Source organism: Drosophila sulfurigaster, chromosome 3 (assembly GCF_023558435.1).
Source record: "Drosophila sulfurigaster albostrigata strain 15112-1811.04 chromosome 3, ASM2355843v2, whole genome shotgun sequence".
NCBI classification, from domain to species: Eukaryota; Metazoa; Arthropoda; class Insecta; order Diptera; family Drosophilidae; genus Drosophila; species Drosophila sulfurigaster.
The window spans coordinates 38,979,524-39,002,147 of record NC_084883.1 but is presented as its reverse complement, the minus strand read 5'-3'; the positions used below and the strand labels follow the sequence as shown (position 1 = coordinate 39,002,147).

General features: G+C 37.0%; 2 protein-coding genes across 2 annotated transcripts in view; one reads left to right on the top strand and one right to left on the bottom strand.

Moving 5' to 3' along the window:
• The window catches only part of LOC133842840 (otoferlin), a 30,676-nt gene that overhangs the window by 6,946 nt on the left and 1,106 nt on the right, over window positions 1–22,624 (bottom strand). The window lies entirely within an intron of this gene.
• On the top strand, window positions 384–22,548 carry LOC133842844 (tetraspanin-18). The gene is made up of 7 exons (XM_062276112.1): window positions 384–673; window positions 1,057–1,147; window positions 17,515–17,629; window positions 18,207–18,305; window positions 20,185–20,313; window positions 21,841–22,200; window positions 22,261–22,548. Exons 3-7 carry the CDS (start codon window positions 17,564–17,566, stop codon window positions 22,408–22,410), a joined length of 804 nt encoding a protein of 267 aa, XP_062132096.1. The 5' UTR covers window positions 384–673; window positions 1,057–1,147; window positions 17,515–17,563; the 3' UTR covers window positions 22,411–22,548.

The following is a 22,624-nucleotide window of genomic DNA, read 5'->3' as shown; positions in this document are numbered from 1 at the left end:
CGGCAAGTTCACCACAAAAGCTTTCACTAGCAAGATGTGGCCATGGTTGTTATTGTTTGTGGTTGTCATTTGAAGTTACTGTGAAGCTTTCAGCTGGCCCAACCAGCTATTTTTGTGCGTGTGTGTACGTAACTTTCATTATATTTGTGTTTGTGCAGCCGCCCAGTGGCGTTCAGTAGGGGGACGAAATGTATTTAACAATAATATTATTCTAATGCATACATAGGTTTATCTTGGCTGATATGAGTACCTTCATTAGCTTACCCTTATTTATCTTTATATCGCATCCCCTTTTATACACATCTTACTACGCCACTGTCCGTAGCTCTTGGAGCTTGGGCTTTTGAGCTGCAGCTCTCCAGCTCTGGCATTGGGACCAACAGTTTCAGTTCGTGTGCACGGGCCAAACAGTCGACACAGTTTTGTGACGTTCTCTCCTCGAATCGAGATCTAAGCCGAAGCAGTTGTTTGAAAGCAAGCGTCGCACTTTGCAGCCGTCATCGTTGTTGTCGTGGTCGGAATTGTTTTTGCGCTGCTTCTGCTACTATTGTTGTTGTCGTCGTCGCAGTTGTCGTAGTCGGTTGTGTGTGTGTTTGTGTGGAATCGCTCAAGCGGGAGTTGGCTGATACAGAGGCTTCTCTTTGCTGCACGGCAGCCTCCAGCATTACATTCGGTGCGTCTCTCCTGGGTGCCTATATAAATATATATATGTATATGTATCTTTAACTGTGTGCGCCTCTGTGCGTGTGTGCGTGCGATTTTGTGTATAATTTTTTGCGCGCGCTCAATCAAAACAGAGCCCATCTAAAAAAACCAGGGTCAAAAAATACCAACGAAAATCCCTTTTAACGAAAACTCGAAACACAAATTTTGCAATTATTATTCAATTGATTGTTAATCAACAAACTGGCAGCTGGCAAAATTGTTCAGCTTCAATCAACATTTGTATACGAAATGCATGCGAAATTATCAAATGAAAAATTGATGAATACGAAATAAAACAAGAGAATTGTTTGCCATAAATAAATGCTCTAAAATTTCCCAAAATCATTGCAGCTTAATCAACGACAAGGCTTCGACGCTTTTTGTACCGTTTTAAATATTAAATAAGCTCGCTCGCTTAGAACGCGTGCCAGAAACTTTACAGGTAAGCTTGACTTTTAGTTTTATGTTTCTGTCAGTCGGTCGTCCGTGTGTGTGCCTCTTGCTATGTGTGTGTGTGTGTGTGATTGTGGGTGGGGTGTGTTTGTGTGTGAGTGTGTGTGCATACATAAATCAAAAGAGCAGAACAAGGAGAAGAAGAAGCAGTAGAAGCAGAAGCAGAGAGCTGCTGCTACTGTTCTCAGCAGCCACCCACTTGTATGGCGCCCACGCCCTTAGGCTAACCCACCCAGTTGCCACCCTCTCGCTCATCTGCCATTTACTCTCCCACTCCCACTCGCAATCGCACTTCAGTTACAGCTTCAGTGGTGGATACGCACACGCTTTTGCGTCGTTGTCCTCGTCCTCACTCACTCGCTGATTGCTGCTGCTGTCCAGCAGCAGTTCTGCTCCTTTTTGGTTCCTTTTCTCCTCTTTCTTCTTCGTACGCAGTTCCCTTTTCTTGTTGTACCGCTGCAATCGCAGATTCTCTGACATCTTGTGCTACTTTTCATTCGTCATTTACGCGTCATTTCTTTACGGTTATCACGTGTTTCACCTTGTTTTTGAACTCTCCGCTTTGGCTCTCTGTTTGTACTCGCTACAGTACAGTTTAAAGGGGTATTATAAACTGGTGTAACAGGCAATTTCAACATCAGAAAGTGTGATAAATATTTACAATATACACATCGATCGCATAAAATATAAGAGATAATAATTCTCTAGCAATTACACTTTTTCCATAGTAATATTCAAATGCAGCTGCAATTTGTATCCTCTAAAAATGGCTAGCGGGTATCTCACAGTCGTACATACTCCCCTGTAGCTTTCTCACTCGTTTCTTTCTAGTCTTCGTCAGGTTCTTTTGGCCTCTGTGCAGTGAAAGGCTCGCAAATACTTCCGCAGCCCATTTGCAGTTGTTTGTTGTTGTCTTGCAATTTCTTATCGTTATTTTTCGCGTTTCTGCCATTCGCTTTTTGATCTTGAAATCATGTGTATGTTCTTGTGCTCGCTCTCTCTCTCTCCCCCCCCCCATGAGCCACTGGCTGTTTTACAACCGACCATTCGCTCCCCCTCACTGCAGCTACCTAGCACGCTGTTGGCGAACAAGTTTATCATAAAAGCTGCTTGGAAACAGGAAAACCATTAAAGCCAAGCTAAATTGTTTATTGACGGAGCAACAAACACAAAAAAAAGTGAGAATCGAAAATGAATTCTGTTTTTTCTTTATTTATTTTTTCTTATTCTTTGAATGAGACATTCGTGTTGGTTATTCGCAAGATTTACAGAATCATTTTTTTGCCCTACTTGCAATTAACTTTAGCAAATGGTTATCGACAGCAGTGTTCTGCTTTATGTCGATATTCCAAGCCGAGATATAAACACAAGTGTGATTTACTACCTTTTTACGTGCCATAAAAGTCACTTTCAATATTGATAATAATTTCAGTTTTCATATGACAAACATATGCATTTGAGGCAAAGCAATAAAGTTGGTTATCAAATCGGTTAGTTCAGTAGATATTCTATTATATCTTTTCATTTATACCATTTAATAACCTAAATAACAATTTTCTTTTATGCCTGGAAATTGTTGTTAAAGTCACGGCTGGTGATGCTGAAACTGAAAACAGTATTCAAATATTCAAATCAAAGTTGACTTATGTAAATGTCTTTTGACTATAAACGTATATTGAATTTAAAATGGTTTTTATGACTTTCTTAGCTAGAAAAATGTTTTTAAAAGCCTAGATTTATTAGCATTTCATGCCCTGCAACTTATGATTAAATCGTTCCAATAAAAACAAGTTGAATAAGTCATAAATTTGCATAGCTTGAAAGTAAATTATCTGCAAGATAAGTGAATTCGCAATTTATTCCATTTATTTGTGATCAGCGATTGATAGAACTTACTTTTATTCCCTTTGATTCTTTTTGTTTAAAAATGCTCTTAAGTTTCAGAAAAATTTAAATTAACTTTTATATATCACAAAATTTCTTAATTGGGATAATTAAAAGATGCTAAATGATTTCCTAACTTAATCTATTAATTCACAAGATCAAGGAATTATAGAAACTACTAAAAAATCAATATATTTAAATTAATTTTTATATATCACGATATCTCTTAATTGGGATAATTAAAATATGCCAAATGATTTCACAATTTATTCCATTTATTCACAAAATCAAGGAACTACTAAAAGTCAATACCTTCGATTTATTTCTTTCGATGATTAAGTTTCGTAAAACTTTATTGAACATTGAAATATAACAAAGTGCTTTGAATAGTAAACATGTGTTATCCTTTTTATTCAATCATCTGCATTTAATTGGTCTCATTAAAAGTAGTTGAGTTGAGATATCCGCTGACGTTTGGCTATAAATGCAGCTTAAAATTCAACGATAATCAGCAGTGCAATCAAAGTCTGTGCAAGCAATCGTCATACTTAGTAGCAGCAAAGTTTTACCAATAATTGAGTTGCAAAACATCCGACTGCAAATGGCAACATTAAAAGCAAAATGTTGCAAGGAACTCAAAGAACGCATGAAGCATGAAGCCCATGCACAAAACATGTGCAACATAATTCAATTAGTATAGAGAGACGTACATATAAAAGCCCGAAACCAGATCAAAATGAAAGGAAGTCGCAGCGAAACCCCCCTTCCTCTACTTCCCCCTCTCCACCCAAAAAGGGGCCGATGGGAAACTTGTGATGCGCCCGCAACCGTGAAGTGGGCTATGACACAAGTCGCTATGAAACACGTTTGTGGTGGCCAAAATAAAATGCAGAAAAAAAGTCGCAAAATTGGCCAAAAAGCATGCTGAAGGCAGCCACATTGGCGACTGGCACTTGACCCACTTTATAAAGAGATATATATGTGTATACTATATGCGTACGTAATTTGATAAACTTCTTTGTTGGATTTGCAACTTTTTGTCAGCCCCAAAAGTTAAACTTGACCGCGGCTCTAAGTTCCGAAATACCGAAATTGAAAGGCTGCAGATACGAAAGATACAAAAGAGTGACCGCGTCGGGGCATTAATAACAACAAATAAAACATATTTAAATGCATACGTGTGTTTACGGATAAATTTATTCCGTCTCAAGGTAAACGAGTCGGTTGCTCTCTCTCTCAATGGGCAACGTCAAGCGAGTGTATCTATGAATCTGGTATCTGGAGTTGGCATCGGTTGCCATCAGGTTACGGTCACTTGCGTGTTGCGCATTGCATCGCATTGCATATTTTATGGTAATTCGAACTTGTTCAACTCTTTTGGCCAGCTCCTTGGATGATCCATTACACCCACTAAAACGAGAGTCGAAGAAGCAGGCAATTTCTCACAGCCATCTAAAGTTTCACGTGTGTCTCTCACTCTCTGACTCAAATTACAGCCGCCGTCGCTGATTGACTTTGGCCCCAGGTTCACTGCACTGGTCAGTAATTAAAAGAAGCAGCAAAGTTGTGTGAGTGTGTGTGTAATGCGTGTGTGTTAGCTAACTTCCCTTTGTTAATTGCCACAACACATCAGAGCCACAACATTGACAGCATTTCATTAGAGTTACATTAGATCTCTTTTGCTGCTTTGTTCCCCCCTTTTTGCTTTGGCTAACTAAGTACACATTTTGCCCATTTCCATTTCTGTGGAAATGGAATGCACTGCACAACTGTCTCAGCTTCGCTTTAGCTCTTGATTTGCTGCAATTGTCCAGCTCTGTTATGCCTTGGGGTTCACTTCAGCTGTCCACACAGTACTCTCTGACTCTGACGAGTCTAATCGCCAGTTTCTCTAGTCCGCTTCGAAGGTACGACGACGAGTTAGTATCTGTATCTTTGTGGCTTTTGTGGCAGCTGTGTGTGGAGGGATTCGATGCAATGCGAATCGATTCGATTCGATTGGTTTAGACAAATCCCCAACTGGGCAGTTAAACGTATCATTTGACAGTTCATTTTCTATTGAATTAACTAAATTAACAATTGTAAAGTTGCCGCAGTTGGAAAGTAGACAGGACAGATAATGTCGATTAGATTATCAAGTTTATTTAAAACAGAGTTGACTTAATTAAACATGAAACTAATTTATAAAAAGAGATAGAGATCTGAACTGCAATTCATTATGCGCAATCATTATTTATTTTGTAGAGCTTTTAATATAATTTAGGGTACAGTCCTTTTAGAGTTACTAAGTTTATTAATTAACAAGTAAGAAATCAAGCATGCTTGGCTGTGAGTATACCCATTTTAAATAAAAACAAAACAATGCGGGTTTTTTTTTAAATATACCTAATATACCGCAAAATTACTAATAAAAATATAAATATATATCAAAGCATACCATACACATTCAAAACATACCATAGAGAACAAAATATACCAGATTGTCTGTCTGTTACAATTTTTACTCCATTTTACTTTGTGCAATCATTATTTATTTTGTTGAGCTTTTACTTAATGAAAAGCGTAACTAAAATGTTAGGTACAGCCCTTTCAAACCGGTTGGAATCACCAAGCTCAACACTAGAAAATAATAATAGTAAATGAGAACAGGTTAAAGTTTATAATTATTACAAAAATATTTCATTAGCTGATTAAAGCAACTATTAGATAGTTGTGACGTAGAACGTATTCATATCCGAGAATTTTCTATATTAAGCTAAAAGTTGCTATAAATAAAAGTTGTTTCTTTGCAAATGGAAAGTTGTTTACCTAACTGCACAACTGATAGCTTATCAGGGCTTTCATTTGGTCTTAAGCCAGCTTAGGGCAAAAGAAACTAATCGGAAAAACTAGCTAAAGTTTCGCAAGAGATTATCATTTGTTGGCTTCAGCTACAGCTACATCTTCAGCTTCCGCGTCTCGGCACTTCAATGGTCGGCCTCTGGCAATGTTTGATGATGAACTCAAGCTGAACATTTCTTTGGCCCATTTCATAAGGCAGGTGGAAGGTGTACAACTGATGCTCGTCTGCCATCATTTTGCTGTCTAGCTGTTGATTAATGAAGCACAAACTTAACTATTATTAACTAAAGGCAATACTCGTGTACCTTAATCAGGAAGCCGTAAAGCGGATTGTAAAAATATTTACTTTCGCAAGTTATGAAAAATTCCCAACACGCTAAAAATAAAACACAGAAATTTGTTCGATTGCGCAATCGAAAGTGCGTAACTTTTGATTTTGACTCTATGTTATGGTTATTATTATTATTGCGGCTAAAGCCCCCAACTCCAAAACCCACTTGTTGTGTCTTAATTGAGCGCTTAAAACTCCATCTCCAACGTCTCCGACTTGGGAGCGAAAGTGTAAAGTAAAAGAAAGAGTAATTAACTGAGAAGGGAAGGGAAGGGAATCCGTAATGAGCAAACTCTAATCGTTCGGAAGTGTCAATAAAACGCTATAAAGTTATATTATTTATATTTATTTGTGTTTGTGTTTGTGGTGTACAACGCTCGATAAACACATCGCATTTGTAATTGAAATCAATTTGAAGAGCGACTTGGATTGAGTCCAAATGATTTCAAGCATGGGCATAAATTTTCATTCGTTTATTTTTTATTCGGTTTTTCGGTTTGTTGAAAATGAAAACAACAAAAGTGAAAGTCCAAATATGCAGCGCAACATGATGACTGCAACAATGCATATTAATTTGTTTTATTTTTCTTGCTGCTGTTGTTGTTTATTCGCTGCTTAAGACAAAGAGAGAGAGAGGTAGAAGGGGGAGGAGGCGAGGCTGAGACGTGCTTTGGGGCAATTCAAGAAAGCGATTAACACCCAAAAACCCAAAACCGGCCGCAATGTTTAACATTTCAAACCTAATTGTTTTTTTTTTCGAGTGTGTGTTTTATTTGCTCTTTGTTTCTGTTTTTAATTTTTTTTTTAGTTACTTTGGCTACTGCGCATGTGTGGCCCAAGTGCTTTGCTTTGGCGATTTAGCCAAGTTTTCCGTTGCTGCCTTTTGCCAGCTGCATATTTGCACGCTGATGCAATACGGCGACAGTGGCTGCAAAAAGTTGTCTTACAGGTGCCGTTTTGCAGCTGAGTTGAGTTGTGATATAACGCTATCACAAACTGATTTGATTGCTAGACTTTTGTTAAATTATGCAACACAAAAAGTGTTGTTCTAGGGCTCTCTCGCGCAGTCTCTTGCATTATCTTTTATAGCCTCGTCAGATCTGGCATTTAAGTTCATTCTCAGAGTCATTCTCTGTCCCCTGTTGCGAGCTTACAGGAAGCTGCCAACTTTAGAGTTATTAGATAAGTTTCCACGCGCTCTGGGCGGCTTTCTCAACCAAAAAAAAAAAAGAAACATGAAAAAAGTGAAGCAGAAAACTCCCACATAAATTTACACACATTTTGAATTTACACTCACCACACACTGAGTGTCAGTGTTGGTGTGTGTGTGTGCCAACGCCCGGGCAATATTTCATAGTCTTGCAACCAGAGCAGCCAAAGCAACCAGAGCAACAGCAGCAACTTCATTCATGCAACTAGACTGAGTGCGTGGTTGAACGCATAACTTTGCCTGTTTAGTTGCAGTTGCAGTTGCAATGCTCTTTTTTTTTTTGCTACAATTGCATTTCCCAGGCGGGGGTTCAGCTTTGGCCAACAATGTAATTGGCAACGAAATCGAATCGGATTCTTTAATGGCAACAGATGCACGCAGTTGCAGTTGCAGTTTGCTGTTGCCGTTGCATACAGATTGCAATTTGTGATAATGCTCACATGCGACGGCGGCAAAAGTATTTGACTATTTGAATTTTTGGTTGAAAAGGAAGTGCCAAAGGTTGCATTATGGTGAATGTGAAAGTTTATGGAAAAAAGGAAAAGCCGCAACAAGCCGCAAAGTTGCAAAGTTAAGCGCATTGAACCCGCCCCGTGGGCAACAACAAATAACAACAACAACACTCTGAAGCAACCGAAAGAAAGTTAAATAATAAGCGAAAATTATAAAACCAACAGCAGCAGCAGCAGCCAGAGGCCTATCCAATTGCAACTGCAACATCTAGTTGCCAGGCAACTGACAGACTGTCACTCAGCGATGTGCGATGTATCTGTGGCTGTATCTGTATCTGTATCTGTCAGATACACAAGCTTATGCCAGACTTATTTAATTTAGACTGCAGTCGAGAAATGAAATAAAATGTATGTAGAAATTATTGTGTGAATATTTTTATGGCACACAATTTGAGCGTCGCTCAGATTGCTGTTGTTGTTGTTGCGGTGGATGTTGTTGTTGCTGTTGCCACATGACTCAAAATGTAAATTATCTAAAACGTCGTCGTCGTCGTGTGGGCACCTTGATGAGGGCTTTAGGTGACTCGCTCTCCACTCGAGAGCGCATCTATTTTCCGCCCTCGTCTCTCTCTTTCACTCTTTTTTTGTGTGCGGGGGTCAAACACAAGTTTAATGGAAATTTATTTGCATCTGTTATGAATTGAAGCGACAGCAGGCGTAGTTGCTCCATGTTATTATTACTCCGCTCTGTGTGTTTTTTTTTGTGGTTTGTTTATGGAAATTGTCGCTCACGCGGCGTATGCGTAATGCATATGAAAACTCGTCAAAGCGTCAGAGTCAGACACAATTGCTGGTAGTTAGTTGACTTTGCCTTAATTGACAGTCTGATCATTGCAGCTGTAAGCTTTGGACTTCGTTTTAAATCCAATAACAAGTTTGTATTTTGGGGGAGACTCATTTGCATAAATTAAATCAAATTACACAGCAGAAGTTAAACTTATTCTCGATAAAAGACAAAGATATCAAATTAAAATTGTTGGCTAATAAAAGACCACAAACAAAAGGCTGTTTGACAACTTGAAATATTCAAGCAGGCAAACGTAATTGTTAAATTTAACTTGCCAAATTCTTTACTTTAAATATCTTAAACACTTTATTGAGCAATTTATCAATGTGCGAGTTTTAAAGGCAAGGCAATTGGGGCTCATTTTCATTGATGAAAAGTGAAAAATGAGGCAACAAAAATCACTTACGAGCTTCGAGATAGACTTACACAAACAGTCGTATCATAATAAGTAAAATAAATGCAAGTATGTCAACTGTTTTCATGAGCTTATGACAGACAGTTCACATTACTCGCTTAAAAACAACAACCACAACAACAACCCACAACGAGAACGAGAAACAACAACACCAATGAGACATAACTAGAGCAATGAGTATTAATACTCGTCAACCGAAAAGCAGCTCGAAATTCTGGACAAGTTCTGAAAGTTTCACTTTTCGCTTAACAACAGCCAACACAAAATAAAATAAGTAAAACAGAAAAAGAAAGAGTTTCAATACTCAGTGAGAAATTGTGTAAAGCTGATTGACTACTTTGAAAGAAATTTTTGTAAATATTCAAATGCTCAATTTTTGTGAGTAATTGTACAATATTTCGATTTATACATCAAGCAAAGAAATTGATATTTCTCTTCGCTAAATTTGCCGCAAAATTGGGTCATTGTCTGGGGCGTTCTTGACCAATTTGATGGCTCAAGCAAATTTTTGATGAAGCAAGCAGCTCAATAAACATTTTATTGTTAAAACTTTACTACTGAGAGTGCTCCAGTTCGAAGCGCACTACATTACAAATTCTTTACGAACTTACGCTATATGATACATATTTTTATCTTTGCTAACTAAAGAAGATGAAATTGTTAGAGATGAGGCATAAGCAAACTCGCTGAAAATATTCTGTTCTGAGCTTTACAATATCTATTGAACTCTCAAACAATATTGGTTATAAATCAGTAAATCAATTAAAAACACGATGAAATTTAATAAAAAATCACTTATAGTTCCTTTTTAATTTTTTTAAAAACTATGTAAATTGCACCATGAAATATTTCAAGTAAATTCTCAAAAATATGTAAAAGGTATTTGTCTAGTAAAAGGAGAGCAAACCGCTGAAAATATTTTGTACCAAGCTGTAATAAATCTTTGAAATTTTTCTCCCAAATTTGCCTCAAATTAATTAAATATTTAACGCACAATTTAAAACTATCTAAATATTCAATGCAAAATCTTAAAGTAAATGCTTTGAAATATGCCATAAATGGTATTCTGTTCTACGTTTTTAATGAGTTTTTTAAATCGCCAACAATATTTGTCTCAAATTAATGAAAAATACTATGCAAATTATGTGATAACAATTTAGAGTAAATGTACAAAGCTGAGGCATACGTTTGTGTCTATCAAAGTAAAAGCAAGTCCGCAGGGAATATTATTCTCTAAGCTTTAAAAAAGCTATTAAATTTCTCTGTAAAAATTAATTAATTAAATATTTTAGCCATTAATTCGATTAAAGCCTTTGTAAATTACGCAACAAAATGTTTTTAATAAATGCTTTGAAATATGGCATATGAAAATAATCTTTTCTACGCTTTAGTCAATATTTTAAATTGGCCAACAATATTTGCAGCAAATTAATTTAATATTTTACCCACTAATTCAATTGAATTGATGCAATTTTTCGAACAAAGCGAAAACAAAGCCACAAAAATTATGCTGTGTTAAGCTTTAATAAAGCTATTAAAATTTTTTAACAAAATTGGCAGAAAATTATTTCAATATTTTATTAAATAGCTTAATTGATAACTATCCAAATTACACAATAAAATTTCTTTGCAAAAAAATATAACACAAAAGGTTTGTGTTAAGCAAAATAAAAAACAAAGCCAATAACAATATACTGTGATAAGCTTTAAAAAATCAACAAAAACTCACTCACACTTGCAGCAAATTAATTCAATATTTTAACAACTAATTCAATTGAAAACTATGCAAATTACACGTCTGCTTCCCTAAGGCTTCATTTATTACGTATACGCAATAGCTGCAAGTGCGCCTTTGCATACGATTTGTTTGATGTTTAAATTAAGGTCTTAAATTCATATGTATTATGTGTATATTACGAGTGTGTTATCAAAAGCGCACAAAATGGATTTTATTGCATAAAAATCATAAAACAACTCGGCCAAAAATATCGCACAACATTGCTAAATAGCCTGACATGTGTCTTTATAGTCGGCGTCTGGCTAACTAGTTGGCAACTCGCCTGTGTTTGGCTACCAGTTCAGCTCTGTCTGTCTGTCTGTCGGGTCTGCTCTCGTAACATGGTCGGGGCGTTGGCGTCTACGCTTTTTTGGCACACAGCACATGGCACATGGCACGGTCCACAGCACACAGCTCCAACTCCGACTCCGACTCTAACTCTAACTCCAAGTGCTGTGTGCGTTGTCAGTGTCAGGTGTTAAATTGGCCTGCCTTCAAATAGCGCGCACAACAGATTTTCGTGACAAACGGCAAGCATTTGGCGAGCATCGACCATTGACCTAAAAAAAATAACACCAAGAAGAAAAAGACAAACAAAGGCGTCCCCTTGAGCGGAGCAGACTCGTGCCATAGCCCCCAGCTACAACTGCAGACAGAGAGACAGATTCAACTCCATCCAATTATGTCAATTAACACAGCTCCAAATGTTGTATAAGACTACACGAAAATAAACTACAACTACAATTTGTCGTCGAGTTGAAGTTGAATGACATGCCAAAAAATATAACAAGTAAATTAAACATTTATAAATTTATGAACAATCCCGGCTTTAAAGCTAATTGTATTGGAGCTTACTCAGTGTCATCCTTTTTGGGTTCGAAAATATATGCAAATTGTCTGCACCCTCAAAAAAAAAAAACAAATATGATTTTATGCAAATCAGTTAACGAGGCTCAAAACACACAAAACTTCATTTTGGCTACGTTCAGTCTTTTTGCAACGTGTTTTGTATTTGCATTAATTAAGCCAACAAGTTATAAATATATATTTTTGCGTGGCAACTTTAACTTGGGATGACGGTGACTGGGATTACAACAAAATTGTTTTTGCCCCGTATTAAATGAGTTTAATACCAGTTTGATAGGTTTTTGGGGTTCGTTCGGTATTTAATTAAGGAAACTCTGTTGCAAAAGCGTCTGTAAAGACAAAAGGTTTGAACTTTGCCATAATAACAAATATGTTGAAAGACTCATAAAAGGCTGTCGATAAAATGACAGATATATTTTTTTCGTCAACTTTATGAAGATTTAACTGATATGCGACAAAAGGTTTTGCTGCTGATGAGTTTTGATTAAACTTGCGTTGCTCAAAAATTGTTACAGCAAATTATGCAGCCTCACGTTCAGGCTTTGGTACTTTGGATTGAAATGGAGCCGAGGCTAAAGTTCTGCAACTGATTACCATGAACAAGTTGTATACTTCCTCTTCCTCCTCCCCGAACCAGCATAAAACATTTCTCTTGGGAAATTGCATATCAAATTCACATTGCTTCTGCTGCCATACTTATTTTCTTTTAGCTCAGCTTCTGACAGCCTCCTTTCCCAGGCAATGGAAATCTCCACTCTGCCTCTGCCCCTTTTTATGAGCAATTCATATGTAGATTACCAGCCACCCACCTGCATTTAACTGCAAAACTTAGGGAGTAATTAGACTAGATTTGAGTGTGTTTCTCTGTGCTCTGTGAGAATACCACAAACCCTGCTGACCTAATTAAGGCTCATTACTAACTAAATCATTTAATTGCCAGAGCCAGAAATAAAACAGAGACAGCTTTGAGATGTCTTTCTCACGCTGCAGATGAAGACGGTAGACAGAAGCGAATCGAGTAAGCACTTTTAGTTTCGAGCATGATATTTTATTATTATTGCCATTTACTAGTTTTCATCAGCTGCTGCTTTTAACCACAACCAAATACACACACACACACAAGCTATAAATTAGAGTTTTCGAAAATAGAAAGCATTGGCAGCAAATACAATTTCTAAATTCTTGGCAAGCCAAAATGAACGTGACAACTGCGCTGAGGTTTGCAGTTACTTAGTTGCTCAGTTCTTCAATGCTTCAGTCGTGTGTGGTTCAATGCTTAGGGACACAGAAATATGTGGCACACCAAAGTGCACGCTTAGGGAGCAAGCACGTAAGAAAGTTACAATTGAGTATGCTTGACTGTAAGATACCCGCTATCCGTTCTCAATAAAAGCAAAGCAATGGCGTATTATTCATAAATTTTTACTACTACTATACCGAAAATATACTATAATATACACGAAGATACATCAATATAGTATTAATTTAAAAACATGCCGTATAATGCAAAATATGCGAAAAATTGTAAGATATACCACAAAAATAAAAATATAATAAATTCAAAATATTCCATAGAGTGAAAAGTATATCGAAAAATGGTAAAATATACTATATTTGGTATATCAACATAGTATTACATTCAAAATATACCATCGCGAGCAAAATGTACAAAAAAATACTAAGATTTGGTCAAAGTTATATGTGGTATATAAAAATAGGTCTACAATATCAATACCATACAGTGTAAAAGTACTTAAATGTAGTCAATGCTCTATGTGGTATATCGATTTAGTATCATATTCAAAATATACTATAGAGTGCAAAATAATCCAGATTGTTAAACAAAGGAACTAAGAGCCTACTGCAGTAGAGATAACTATTTCTGCCTGTTCGTCATTTCAATCCCACAATTTTAGAATACCCTTCTATTCTATGGGTACCCGGTACAAAAATGGAAAAAACGAAACGAACGAAAAGAAATCATTTATGACCAAAAGTGTCAAAGGGAAGCAACTTGCACAAGATTTTATGGCAAACTCTTTGTGAATAAGTTGCGGCAAAGTTGCAGCAGCTTTTTTTTTTTGCCTATGTGCTTGTCTCTAAACTTTTGCCTTTTAATTAATACAAGTTACGACTTTCTTTAACCCATTTCCAAACGTGGCAGCTAACTAAATTATCTCTTGAAAAGACTTTTGTTTTGAGATTTCTGGTCTTAATCTCAACTACGCTCGCATTTCCTTTTGCCGCATCATCATTGTCATTGAAGTTGGTAATCACTACGCCGGATCCGTCAAAAAATATGCATTGTATGCGCTACAACGCGGCAACAACTTTCTATGGTTCAAAACAAAAAAAAATCAGCATTTAATTGCGCAAAAATAATCATACTATAAACAAATGCCGCAGAGTCGAGGCCCCACATGTCATCAATTTGCAATTGCCTGTTTTTTTGCTGTATATTTAATTATAGACAATGCGATTTAATCGAATGCAGTTATTGCCACTGCATACGAGTTTCAAGTATGAGTTAAATATGTATCTTGCAGTCAGTTATCTCAAACTAACTGCGTTGAAAATGTGCAAAAAAATGTGCCTTAATTATGCTCCCCAATTAAAACTGTGTACCATTTGATATTTGAGTTTGTCAGATACATATCTATCGCACACACACACGCAAAGTATCTTTATACGCCGCATCAATTTAACTAAAACTGAAGTTTGAGTTTGAGTTTGAATTGTGCTGATGCTGGCTTTTTGACTCGGCTAGGGGAAATGTGCTAATATTTTCCGAGTGCCACTCGAAAGCTAATTAGAAGATGTATCTATGAGTGGCGCTGTCTGCCATGTGTCCGTGCGTCGCAGTATCTATGTGTGTGGTATATATGGTAATGATAAGTTTTGCATTTCATATGAAGGCAGATGTGAGCGGCTTAATGGTCGGCGGCCCTTTTGTGGGCTTCTGGGTGGCTTATTAATGCGCTGCACTAATTAAAGCCCAGCTAAAAGCAAATTAGATATAAATTAATATATTTTAATATACAAACATTTATTTATTCATTTGTTGGGACACAAATTGAATTTAGAACTTTACAAATACAAAACATAATTGAGGCCTTTATCTGTTGGGGTTTCATTGTCAAACATCAATCACAGCAAAGTCATCTCTCAGGCACATTACGCAAATTCATAAATTGTTAACAACAACACAAAAATGGAGACAAGTTTGAAGACCGAACGTCAACGAAGCTTATCACTCAGACCCAGAATAGAACACAGTGCTGAACAATGCAAAAAGCAATTAAAATTTTGCTGTTTTTAGCTTTCATTTTCCATTTTTTGCCTAGGCAGAAAATTGCTTAAACTGTGCGGGCGGCTCTGGCTCAACATTGTGTGGCATGTGGCATGGAATGTGTATGTGTCTCTGTGTGTGTGTGTTTGTGTATGTAGCATAAACCTTTAAGTATTTTGCATTCAAGTGCCTCCTGCATTTGCTTTTGACTGGGATTACAGATTTTTCAGAGTGTACACATTTTGGCCAAAGCTGAAGTACTCACAGCATTATCAAGCATGGCAAAAAAGAGTGAAGCAAAAAGCAAAGCAGGCAACAGCAAGGAAAGAGATGCCTTGCTTTTAGCCAGCAAAAGTTGGCCTGGAAAATGTTTGCCACTCGCGACTTGGCAACAACTGAACCAACAACAACAACCACAATAACAACAACAAGAGCAACATCAGCCTCTCTGCCTCAGCTGCCAACTGTTCTACTTTTCCAACATCTATAGCTCGTGACATTGTTTGAGTTTTTTTTGTGTGTGCGTATACATAACGCATACACACACAGAGAGAGAGACACACTCGAAGTTTATGCCATGGAAACTTCATGAAAAGGTGTTGAGACGGTTATGTCATTAAATTTAATTAGATAAACTGCAACTCAACTAGCTACTCGTAGTTTAATGCCAAACAAAATTATAACTAATAATAAGCTTCTTTGTTGAAGTTGTTCTGAACCGTAGCTAAAAATTAAATTACTCAGCTGAATTTGCAGAAATTTGCATATAAATAAAAACTCTTTTTCCATTTTGTGGAAATTTGATAATAAAATATAAAAGATTCTAAGCTGTAACTAAAAATAAAACCACTTTGTTATATTGCAGAAATTTGAATATAATAAGCAATGGCTAAAAATAAAATCACTTTGTCTTATTGCAATTTCGAATATGCATATTTGATGAGTGACAAATCGTGCCAGTGAAACATACAAATCGTTGTCATTACTTTCATGGCATAAACTTTTGTGGCACACATGACGCTAAGAACCAAAACATGTTTGTAAGAAGTATAGCCCAGCTATCAATAAGAAGAATGACTTATAGATGCCCTGCAAAACGCTTGAATGCACAATTACATGAATAAATTGTGTAAGAATCAAATAAGTTTGCTGCATTCTATATATACATATATTTAGCTGTCTATATATGCCCCTCCATCTGTCTCCCTCTTTCACTTCTCTTGCTGCTAAAACTTGTTCGACATGCCACTCATATGCCCCGCCTTACCCCCCTTTTCGGTGTAGGGTATACAAACAAACTTCTTCTGATGAATGTAGCTGAAAAGAAAAGTGCCTCAAGAGCCAGTGAGATGGCAGAAAGAGACAGCTAGAGACAGAGAAAGAGAGAAGGAACGGAGTAAAACCAGAACTGTGCTTAATGAGAAAGTTCATTTGGTGTGTCGCTGACAGAGAGCTTTAAACTGAGATTAAGTGAATGAAATTAAAGCATGCAACTTAATTCGTTAGAACTTCAAAGACCAATTACCGTAAGAACTACAAAATAGTATAACTGCTAAGTAATTATGTTTGTCATTTGGTATTTTATAAAATAAGCCATGAATTACAGTAAAATGTGGAAAAAGAAAAGCTACTTGAAGATCTGAAGCCTCTGAAAATAATGAGAGCTTTCAAATTGAGAAGTTTTGGATGAATCATTCTTTAAATTTATGTATACTCTTTCTTTTATGCTAATTGATTAAAATATTTACCATTATATACTACACATTTTTTGGATTCTTTGGTAATACACGAAAAAGTTGAAAATAAGAAAAGATGCTTCATGCAGCTTTGGAAATGGTTAGAGATTTCAATCTTTTGATTTCCTAAAATTGTGTATACTTTTTTTATTAAGTAAAATATATTTTTAATTTTTGTGATATTTTGTTATTGCAACAAAATGTGAATAAGGAAAAGATTTGAGGCTTTTAAGTTGCTTCATTTTATATGAAATTCTTAGTTTAAATTATCTATCCTCTTTCTTCTAGCGTAATTTTTTAGGGTATTTCACGGCCGCCTTGTCAAGTGTATTTTTCGGGTTTCCTGTTTAACGCAGCCACTAATTTTTTACGCTTGCTTCACATGTTAATTTATTAGGCACGGACACGTACCACATTTTCAGTTGATATGTAACAACTGAAGTCGGCTCGTACATGTGTAAATCACTCCCTCCCCTCCACTCCACTCCATTCTCTTTCTATCTAGATAGTCATGTTCTTCGGCGTATTTTGAGCATTTCGTGACACTTTCTTTTGCTCCACAATTTGTGGGCACTTTGATATAATGAAGACTGGCTTTTAATTAAATTAGAAATTCTATTGTATTTACTTTTTTTGTTTATTTTGTATTCGTGCTAAAATTGTTAACTAAATGGTATTTCTTTGTCTTTTGCTCTTTCTCTTTGCAGCTCTACGCAGATCTTCAAAAACAGCCGCAAAATTTCCAAAACATCGAAAATGGTCTTTGATTGCGGCGTCTGGTGTGCAAAGTATTTGCTTTGCATATTAAATTTCATATTTTTTGTAAGTATTAACCAATGCAATCAACAAGCTGAGAGCTTGACAAATGTTTTTAAACAAGCAACAAAACAAAAATAATAAGTTGAATAAACATTTTCCCAGGCAAAATGCAAAACTTTATTAGCTGTTGCAGCAGTTGTTCAAAAGTTGTTTCTTTTGCTGTTTGATTCGCGTTTTGCGTTTTGCTTTTTTATTGTTTTTCTCCCAGTTTTGTTAAATTGCATTACAAATTGTAAATTGAACTCTCGTATGCTGCGGGTAGGTGCGGCTTTGCCCAGCTCAACGCTACCCGGCTCAACGCAGCTCAGCTCAGCGGCTGCAGTCAATCAAGCAAATCTCTGCGCATGCGCAGTTTTTCTCCATTTACGTTTCGACGTCGGTTCATTGACTTTGTTGTCGTCGTCGATGTTGTTGTTTTTATCGTCATAATCATCAACATCAAATGCAATCAACAACTGAGGCGCAGGCAACATAAACATAATCATGTTTTGTGCTTTGGTTTTGCATGTTCAAACTATGAGTAAACTAACAGAGAGGGTTTTTCACTTATATTATGGTTTTTGCTTTGGCTCTTTTGCAGGTGCTAGGCACAATTATATTCGGCGTTGGACTATGGCTGGCAGTGGACAAGCACTCGCTGATTGCTCTGCTCAAGCTGGTCGAGAGCGAGCGCATTGAGGTAAGTGCCCATATCGAACTCCTCCTCCACCGAACTCCAACTTTACCTCCACCCAACTCCTCAATCATCGTCCACCTCACGCATCATTTTCCACGGTGAAAGTGTGGAAAACTAACCCCAAAAAAACATAAACATAAAGGAAAATAGTTCGAATCAAAACATTCATAATGCACCTGTAAAAGCCACCCTCAAAATGTGGCCTAACTGTTTCTATTACTTGTTACATTTCGTATTCCCCGAACAACATCACGTGCACAGAGTGCACAGTAATTGTTGACATTGCCCCCCAAATGGAATGAAATTGTGTAGTAGGAGAATTGGTAATTAAAGTGCCACCAATCTATCATTAAAAACACAACAAAAAGAGCACTAACTATACAGATAGAATAAACATGTGTAACACTCTGCCAATAAAAAGATAAATGCATAATTATAAATCTAGAAAAAACATTGAGTTTGATAGATTTTTCTTTGACACAACCTAGAATGAAATTTTAAACTAAAAAACAAAACAATTCATCGAATTAAAAGAAACAGGTTGATCGATTTTTCTAATACACAAGCTGGAAAGTATTTATAACTTAAAAAAAAACAGTTCATACATTCTATTGAACAATATATTTTAAAATTAAAACAAAACAAAAAACATTTAACAGATTTTTATTGCACAATTAAAAAGAATGTATAATCAAAAAAACAATTTCAGAATAGGTAAAGGATATTCCTATAATTCTGGGTTGTTTCTATAACTAAGATTGATTTTAGCAACTTTTTCGGTTTTGCGATAGAATATACTATTGCGCACTTTAATAAGAATTTAAAAGCTCAAACAAAAATTCTATAATATAAATAGAAAGATAAATATTTGCATTTCAATAAACAAATTTAATTAGAATTGTTCTTTAGAGCGCAGTTTTATGACAGTTCGTATCATGTACAAAAAAAAAAGAGTTAGAAACTAATGAATTATTTACACATAAATAATATGCAATCGACATGTATCCCGGCAGACATTTGCATGTGAATAAATAATGCTTTAAAATTGCACACATGATAAAATATTGAAAAGCAGCAGGAAGAGATGGAAAATCGAATGAGGTCATGATCCAATTGCCAATTGTCAATTGCATTTCCATAATTTATCAACGAAAATTCTAATTCATTTAAAGAGTAGAGAATGTAATGAAAATATGCGGGCATTCCTCGACTGCATGCCAAACAAATCATCAGGGCAAATTCCATTGCATTTGCATGTCAAGCGACAACTACGAAAAATTTAAATAACGTCCTTTAACGCAGCTGTCCAACAGACTGTCTGTCTGTCTGTCTCTTTGTCCATCTGCCCTCGTCATTAGAGAGAAAAACAATTGAAAGAACAGGAAAGTGCATGTCCACATTGCACTACGTATAATTGCAGAGTGCAGAGGCAAAAGCTAATTGACAAAACTTTTTCAACGTGCAACTTGCGTGTGTAGGTGGCAAGGTTTTTTTTTTTTGGTCAATGAACTTGTTGCAGTCAAGAGCAGACAACTTTCTGGCTGCCTCATCACATTTCATTTCATTTAATTTCCTTTTCTTTTTTTGAGTTGAGTTGAGTTGTACTCTTGAGATACCCACGCATATCGCGTACTTCAAATTTCTCATAGTTTGTCATATATTTTTGTGATTGTGTCAATTAAGAGATTTCATTTCATTTCATGCCATCACTTAATTACTCGACAGCTCTTTTGCGAAAGTTTTTCGGTCAGTCTTGTTTTTTTTTTTGGTCCAAAGGTTAATTACGCATACGCAGCGTATACACTTTGCATTTACATAAATTCCATCAATTTCTCAGTGCTCAACATCTACATACATATATTCTTTCTTCCCCTTCTTCTAGCACTTTACACAGCCTCAGGTCATAGAGCAACTGGCCTACGCCCTGCTCGTCATCGGAGCCGTCATGTTCTTTATGAGTCTCTTGGGCTACTTGGGCGCCATGCGTGAATCTCGCTGTCTGCTCTCCACGGTAAGTGCAAGATACAATTATGATAACATAGAAACAACAAAAAACAAAACTTACATTGACTGTTGTCCAATAACAATTACGAGCGAAGGTTGCATCATCCGACAAAAATGTAATTGCAACAACTTTCAATGACGACGCTGCGGGAGACGATCACAACGATTGCCGTTGACTATTGTTTGCATATTTACGATAAACACTTTTTGGACTTTTCATTTGACTTTGACTTTTAACTTGGAAAAATTGTCGACATACACCTTGGGGTGTAAAGTGAAAGTTGTGGGTACAAAATTTTTGGGCCTTTTTTTTTGTACATTTTTCATGCGGCATTTTCCATGAAACTGAAACGTGTTTCAACACTTTATCAACGTGTTGTCGTGAGGGTCTCGTCTCGTCTTTCGTCTATCGTCGCTTGTCGCTGACAAGCCCTTCACTTTCTGGCCTGTACTTGATCTTCTTTGTGTGCTTCGCATGATAATTTCACCTGCTTCAAGGTGCGCGCACCCGTCTCCGTCTCTGTTATTTATTGGTGGCAAGGCCCAACCTTAAAAGAAATTTTCTATGATTGAACAGCGGTCAGTTGCAATTAATAAAGAGTATTTAACACACTCGTAAAATACGCTTTGGGCTTGGCCACACAATTTAATTGCAACGCTAAACAGGTGCATACAAGAGTTATTCAGCTTGTTGTCAACTCACTTTTTTGCCCTTCGGGGGCGGAATTTTAGTACAGAAATCTGTATGCACAAATTGAGCACAATTTGCAGTAAAGTATAGTAAATAAAGCAAGGGCATTTTTAGCCATGGCTCAAGGTTCGCACACATAACATAACTGTGTGTTAGCATTGGCATATTTAAGCGTTCAGTAAATCGTACTTTCAAATTGACAAACATTTAATAGTTATCATAGATGGGTCAGGGTTGCACAAATAAGCGTTTATATTGTATTTTATTTATGGCTAAAAGTCTTGCGCTTGCTGAATCAGGAAGCAATTAATTGCGTACATTGCATGGTAAATCCATTATGCTGCTGCTCTACCAAGACCACACAATTTGCGTGTATCTGACAGATACATTAGCCAGCCTAACGCCCAACGAACAGAGGAAGAGGGGAAGGGGGAGGTAGGCAACTGAAATGCTGCGAGGCGTGACATGGAACTTTATCAGGGCAAAAGCATCGCTGCGAGAGAATGAATATATACCACAAGAGCTTATAAAACATGCAAGCAGCATTTCAAATTGACCTTCAGCATTTGAGATTGGCAGCCTGCAGCACCACATACTAACTGTACTATGCGTGTGTGTGTGTGTGTGTATGTGTAAGCCAAACTCACCACTTGGCTAAACGCATGCTGCATGCACATTTGGCTCAGGGTCAAACGCATAGATTTTTATGTAATGCTCACGCTCACGCTGCTGTCGCTTGTAACTAGCCAAAATTGGGTCAACTGCAAAACGGGGCGTATGCGCAATTTTAGAGACTACACACGCTGACTGCATTCTTATTGTCTCTCTGTCTCTTCTCTGCAGTACGGCACATTCCTCATCTTGCTGCTGGTCGCCGAGATTGTTGCCGGCGGTTTGGCCGCCTTCTACAAGGAACAGGTGCGCAATGAGAGCAAAAAATTCTTGCAGACCACGATTACCAGCTACACGGTGGGCGAGAATCAGGATGCCACCTCGTTGATGTGGAACCAGCTGATGGGCAACTTTGGTTGCTGCGGCATCACTGATTACAATGATTTTGACAACTCGCAGGCGTGGAAGAATACAAAGGGCAATCGCACCATTCCCGATGCCTGTTGCATCTTGAAGGATGTGGCCAAGTTGGTGCCACGCGACGAGGACTGCACGACCAATCCCAGCGAAAGCAACAGCTTCTACAAGAAGGCAAGTCTTTATCAATCATTCATAAAGTATAAATCATTAATTTTCTATCGTTATTTATAGGGCTGCTATGAGGTGTTCACCGAGTGGTTGATTCGACAGCGCGAACTCATCATTGGCGTCATTGTGACTGGCATTGTGCATTTGGTTCTCGTCATTCTTGCGTTTGCGTTGTGCAAAGCCTTTGCCAAATATGACGATATGCGTCTGTAAATTGCTCGGTACAAGTTTTTCTAGAGGACATGCTAATTTATAATAGGCAAAACAATGTTACAGTGAAGCTCCCCCAAAAAAAAAACATAAACAAAATAAGAACTTAACGAACTACCGAACCCTACCGAACATTTGAGATCTGCTCAAGCAAAAGGAAACTGCATTTCTCGCATGACAACAAAAGAAAAAACAAAACAAACAAAAAACATACATA